We start from the raw sequence: 6,337 nt of genomic DNA, 5'->3' as shown, positions 1-6,337 counted from the left end.
ATCTATGGTATGTACACACTTTCCTATAGACTTTGCTGCCAACATAAAGCATCCCCAGACTTTGAAGCGAATCTAACTCAGGCAAAGAATTTGGATGTGATGTACTACTACGTAGTTCTATAGCGTCATTGCGCGCTCACCGCTCACCCATACTGTAAAAGTAAGCGAGACAGAGTAGGTATAATCATCATATCAAAATCAATCCATCGGCCCACCTGCCCACTACTGAGCACGGATCTTCTGGTCTCGGAATAAGAAGGGCTTATGGTCTAAGATCCCGATATAAGACGACCTTCACCGAGCTGGTTAATGGATGAAACATATTTTGTATTCATAAATAAATAAAATCAAAAACTTTTTTATTCAAATAAACTTTTACAAGTACTTTCGAATAGTCGGATGCATTTACCACTGGTTCGGAATGCCTTTCCTACCGAGAAGAACCAGCAAGAAACTCGGCGGTTGCTCTTTTCAAATATTTGATATAGGTACCTACAAGATTGTACCATGTATAAAAAAGTATTTGCAGTCTTGTGGGTTGCTGGAACGAGCTGCAGGTCAAATCCAGGCTCTTTTATCATTTAGATAATCTTCAATTGTGTAATATGCTTTTTTCAGGAGCATATTTTTAATAGATTTTTTAAACTTGTGCAAAGGTAAGTCCAAAATAGTTTGCGGGATTTTATTATAAAAGGTAATACCCATACCCACAAATGACTTTTAGGACTTTCCTGAGGCGGAAGGTAGGAGCTGCAAGCTTGTCTCTGTTTCTAGTTAGCCTATTGTGTAGATCACCAATTTTCTTGTAACTAAGAATATTTTATCGTACAAAAATTATGTTATTATAAATATATTGAGAGGCTGCTGTAAGGATATCTATTTCCTTCAATTTCTCTCGAAGGGAATCTCTGGAAAGGGCGTTATAAATTTATAAATTGCGCGTATTGCCCTTTTTTGTAATACAAAAATTCAATTTAATACAATTTAATTTCGCTGTCACACGTACAGGCGACCTCCATGGCGGCCGGAGCGGCGGCTACTAAGGCAGAAAGGGCCAAGAGGCGCAAATATAAGAATATAGAAAATAGTTTCATATTTGTGCCTTTTGGGGTGGAGACCATGGGTTCGTGGGGCGAGGATGCTAGATCCTTTTTTAAAGACCTTTCATCCCGTCTCGCGGAATCCACGGGGGACCGGAGGGCTGGCAGTTACCTCGGTCAGCATATTAGTCTGGCCATTCAACGAGGTAACGCTGCCAGCGTTCCCAGCACCCTGCCTCGTTGCGGTGGTTTAGATGATATTTTCGATCTGTAATTTTTATGTTCTAGAATAAGTTTGGTAATTTTGTTTATTGTATTTTCATTTGAATCTAAAAATAAAAGCTTCAAAAATAAATAATATTTAATACATATGTCAATAAATATATTGCATATGGGTTGCCTTAAAAATTTCAGTCGAACGCAATACAAACACTTACGAGTGACGCTCAGGTTCAGATGGTCACAAAATGGTGAACACCCCTAATTAGAGGAATGGAGGGGTGGCATATTGTTCAGTGTCTACTTAATTACCTCAGGTAGCAAGTTTTGTTTGTCAATGACCATTTTTGAGAAATCGATTTATGGCCAGCTAATTCGCAGATCGGCCCCACCGTGCGCCGATAGTACTCGCACTAACAGAGTATCTGGACTATATTAAGAAGTTTCAAGATACAACCGTCGGCCCAGCTGGCGCTACCGAGCACAACCAACCGCTCGGTGGGAGATCTCCCTTTGGTACGGTCGAGCCTGTACACAGCTCCCGTACAGTAAAGATTTTAAACTCTCGCCATTTTAGCTCTATGTCAACTGTCACGTCAAAAGTACGATTTTAGTCAGTTTCTGTAGGAATTCACCCTTTTTAGGGTTCCGTACCCGAAGGGCCAACAAAAAGTTACCTAAAATCCATTATTATTATGAGGAGTTACCTAAAATTCATGTTTTTAGGAGTCACCTAAAATTCTTTTTCAGGGAGTTGCTAAAATTCATGTTTAGAGAAATCCTACCGACTGCGCCACTGTAATGTATTAAAGAAAACACCGAGTCGCCACAACGGTTTATTCCGGACTGCTCAATACAATAAATGACAGATCGCTAATCATTACTTACATACCCACATTTCATATTATAATATCTACAACCAATATTCATATTTTGGGGAGAGCTCATGACATTTGCACAGTTTGTGTCACACACAACACAGGTCACATCAGTCTTGTATTTGCACAGTTCGTGTCACACACAACACAGGTCACACCAGTCTTGTATTTGCACAGTTCGTGTCACACACAACGCAGGTCAGTCTTCTAATGGGGGTCGCCCATTAGAAGGTCATGCATCATTTCTTGGCGAGCGTGTCGTTCTGCGGCTGAGCGTAGTACTGCCACAGCTCGATGGCCTTGTTCGCCACCACCTCTTCACATTGCTCTGGAATCTGGAAAATCAGTACACTTATTATAAATGCGAAAGTGTGTGTATTTGTTGGTTTATTGGTTTGTGCTTCAGTCACGTCGCAACGGTGCAACGAATTGACGTGATTTTTTGCATGGGTATAGATAAAGACCTGGAGAGTGACATAGGCTCTTTTTTATCAAATCAAAGAGTTCCCACGGGATTTTTAAAAAACCTAATTCCACGCGGTCGAAGTCTCGTATTTTTAAACGCGCAAACATGAAAATCTCGATGGGAGCTTCATATTCGTGCCTTTTGGTGTGGAGACCTTGGGGCCGTGGGGCCCGGGGGCTCGAGCTCTTTTTGAGGAAATTTCGAATAGCGTTATCGAGTCAACCGGGGACCCGAGAGCTGGCAGCTACCTTGGTCAAAGAATTAGTTTGGCCATCCAAAGGGGTAAAGCTGCCAGCATCTTGGGTACAATGCCTCACTGAGGTTTAGGATTTAATTTAATTTATTTTAGCTTTAATGTTGTTTTTTTATTACTTTTAATTTAGATATAAAAAAAATATTTATTTGTATACTGTTGGCTTCCAACTAGTAAAATTACATTTAGACGTTATACTTCGCGACAGGTCGAGATGGCGATGCGCATGCGTCCATCTCGTAGGTTATGATTGGCTATTTGTTAGTTATTATGTTCATGTACTCGTCGGTGTAGTTATGTCTTACGCGCCCTAAGATCCTATATAGCAAATACCCTAATAAATGAATTCATGATCACAAAATCGAGTTTTATTTGAATTGCCTAATAACAAAGATATGGACGGCAACATGGGTATGAGGCGGGGAACGCCTCGCACACCCATACGTCACCCACGCTATCCTGCACCGGGTTATCGCGGGGGGTCTGCGGGGCGTCCCCACCCCGATTGCCATCTCGAGCTGTCAAATTTTAAAAACTTAATTCCACACTGATAAATCCTTTCTTTAGCTTTCTAAAAAAACTAACTTTTTGGTTAGTATTATAAAGAAACCCATGAGTACCTCAGAAACGCACTTGAGCACCTCTTCCTCAGTGCTGGCCTTCAATATGTTCCTCCTTAGAGTCACCACCAGCATCACAGCCACGAAGGACAGGATTTTTGGCGCACCGCTGCATATCTTGTCCCATATCCTGTAAAATGTTACTTTTTTCAAAACTTGTAATACAATACATTATGAGCTGAAGTGGCAATGAGCAGGGCATATAGTTCGTAAAACCGATAGACGTTGGAGTCTCAAGGTGCTGGAATGGCGACCTCGCACCGGAAGACGCAGACGAAGTCGCGGGCATTAGCTAGTAAAGAATAAAACAAACCAGGCAATGGTGCCGACATTATTTATTATTATTATTTTATTTATTTTATATCTAATTAGAACGGCAGTGCCACTTACACTAACTAGATGATTAATAATAAATTTAAATACAAATAAAGGTACAAGAAAAAAGACATAAAATACAAAACGATAAAAAATCAAAGGATTTTGAATATGTACGCTGAGAATATTGAATGACATATTCATGTAATGCTCTCAGCGTACTTCAGTAACTCCCGAACCAGTATTATAGACCCATCATTAAATGGGTCCCATTGAGCATTATTGTCCAAAAGCGCGTTGAATGATGCTAATGAACGGGGTATAGGTGACATGTGGGCAGGCGTCAAGTTACATACATTTTTTGACTTACTTGGTTAGAGAAGTGTCATCTATGACGCTGGCAAAGCAGCAGTTGAACCATTTAGTGAGTGGAAGCACTTCTAGAGCTTTGATCTCCACTAAGTGGCTGAAATGGGAAAACAATGCAAACTATCCCTTTACCGAATTACATCAAAATCTGTTCAACAGATGTGAAAAGCTAGCAGACAGTCAGACAAACACACTTTCACATATTTTATGATATATAACTATGAATTATAGATAGGTCGAATATTAAAACCTAACTTAAAAATCGGTCACGTACGGTTCCGTACCATTGTATGTAATCACACTATTTTAATTTGCATTGCATTGCATGAACCCTGGAAATTAAAGCAACCTTACTTATAAAGCTCCTGGTCCTCTTTCTCGAGCATAGTATGGAAAGCCTCCTTCAGTTTGTGCAAGTCTTTTTGCATGTTCCGCACTATCTCGGTAAGGGACTTGCACAGCCAGTACACGTCCACCTCGTTGTCATACAGCTGGAGAAGTGTGTTGGCTATTGGGATGAAGGTGTCTGATGACTGGAAAAATAAAATCAGTCAAGTTCAAGTCACACTCGAAAGGTTTCATTCCAATGTTTTAATTTTCATGAAGGCTATTTTGAAATTTTCATTATTTGCGGCAATCGAAATACACACAGAATGTGTATTCCTGCTTTATAGCGGCAATAGAAATACACATTCTGTGTTACCTGAAATCTGTTATTTCACAGAAGACTTCACAAAGTTGTTTGCTAGCATATTTATTTCGATTGTCAGTGTTCTTGTTACTATTGAATTTTAAAACTAACTCTAAAAACCTAATATTCGCTCCTAGTTACCTAATTTTAAGATTATTAAGGTGAATTTAAGCTGTTGGTTTTCCAACGAAAATAAAAATAAAAATCTATAAAAGGGAAACGTGACATACTGACTGATCTATCAATGCACAGCTCAAACTCCTGGACGGATTGGGCTGAAATTTGGCATGCAGATAGCTATCATGATTAAAAGTAGGCAACAAAGCATTTTTGAAAATTCAACCCCTAAGAGGGTGAAATTTGTGTAGTCCACGCGGAAGAAGTCGCGAGCATAAGCTAGTTATGTATAAGTATTAACTAACACAATAATTAGTTTCAGGGAATTTTGGCGGTTTCCGCTCCTCTAGTTCTAACAACCACATGGCCATCAGGATCTGGCTCCTCGGAGCCTTCATGTCCACCATCTCCAGAGACTCCACAGCATACAGCAGGTCATTGTACTGGTCTGTGCGCTGTTCCCACACAAACTGGTGCGAGTCTGGATACACTGGCAGGATGTCTGCAACATATTCAGATACAAGTTAGCCCTTGACTGCAATCTCACCGGGTGGTAAGTGATGATGCAGTCTAAGATGGAAGCGGGCTAACCAGGAAGGAGTACGGCAGTTTTTCATTAAACCCATGCCCCCTTTGGTTTCTAAACGGCATCGTACCGGAACGCTAAATCGCTTGGTGGTACGACTTTGCAGTTAGGGTGGTCCACAGCAATCAATTTCACCCTCACCACCTGGGTGTCTGGAGTAATTCGACCACCCGTTGTGCCAGATCCTTTTTTCCACACACATGCAAACTGTGGAATCAACTCCCTTCGGCGGTGTTCCCTTTAGATTAAAACATGGGGTTATTCAAGGGGCAGACCAACAAATTACTGAAAGGCTTGCAAGAGACCGATGTCCTAATGATAATGATAATGTACAATAGAATTATTGGTCACAATGTGCGGCACATTCCGAAAAAAAAAAACACTAACCGAGGAGCACTTTCCATACCAAGTTTCTGTATGCAGCGGGCACGGTGAATCGTAAACAGAACTGTTTTAGCTTAACCCTGTCCCATGGCTTCTCCTTCATCAGGATTTCCAAAGATTTCTTCTCTTCTACACCGCGGCATCCCACTTTTTCGTAGTAGGACGATCGGAAGTTTCTTTCGTCAGTCATTGTGGGCATATTGAGAGGAAATCAATAGAAACTCTTCAGGAAATAAGTATCTTTATTCTTTCATTACGAGTTCCTCAATATTTGTAATCCCCTTTATATTTTTGACGAAATTGCAAAAATTGCACTAAAGGCAAATCGACGAAAATATTGATAACCACAGATGTTGATAACCAAAATATCGACACCACAGCCACAGACGAGGAACTACA

At 40.5% G+C, this 6,337-nt stretch overlaps 1 protein-coding gene across 2 annotated transcripts; it reads right to left on the bottom strand.

The window, feature by feature from the left end:
* Positions 1 to 2,216: 2,216 nt before the first annotated feature.
* TBC1d7 (TBC1 domain family member 7) lies at positions 2,217 to 6,299 on the bottom strand. 2 transcript variants are annotated; one of them, XM_034981399.2, is made up of 6 exons: positions 5,942 to 6,299; positions 5,274 to 5,470; positions 4,515 to 4,693; positions 4,162 to 4,257; positions 3,477 to 3,606; positions 2,217 to 2,472 (listed from the first exon to the last, which is right to left on the bottom strand). In XM_034981399.2, the coding sequence occupies exons 1-6, from the start codon at positions 6,135 to 6,137 to the stop codon at positions 2,377 to 2,379; spliced, it is 894 nt and encodes a 297-aa protein (XP_034837290.1). In that variant the 5' UTR covers positions 6,138 to 6,299; the 3' UTR covers positions 2,217 to 2,376. The 2 variants fall into 2 exon arrangements, with proteins under 2 accessions (XP_034837290.1, XP_069362872.1); XM_069506771.1 differs by lacking the exon at positions 4,162 to 4,257.
* Between the last annotated feature and the right edge of the window lie 38 nt (positions 6,300 to 6,337).

The sequence above is a fragment of the Maniola hyperantus genome, chromosome 24, assembly GCF_902806685.2.
Source record: "Maniola hyperantus chromosome 24, iAphHyp1.2, whole genome shotgun sequence".
Classification (NCBI taxonomy): domain Eukaryota; kingdom Metazoa; phylum Arthropoda; class Insecta; order Lepidoptera; family Nymphalidae; genus Maniola; species Maniola hyperantus.
This window is presented reverse-complemented; position numbering and strand designations above follow the sequence as displayed.

Excerpts from the sequence above, each read along its gene's own strand:
- TBC1d7 (XM_034981399.2), bottom strand. The coding sequence starts at position 6,137 with ATGCCCACAATGACTGACGAAAGAAACTTCCGATCGTCCTACTACGAA. Across the intron at positions 4,258-4,514 it reads GAGGACCAGGAGCTTTATAA|CCACTTAGTGGAGATCAAAG; the intron begins GTAAGGTTGCTT and ends TTCCCATTTCAG. Across the intron at positions 2,473-3,476 it reads TGCTCAAGTGCGTTTCTGAG|ATTCCAGAGCAATGTGAAGA; the intron begins GTACTCATGGGT and ends CTGATTTTCCAG.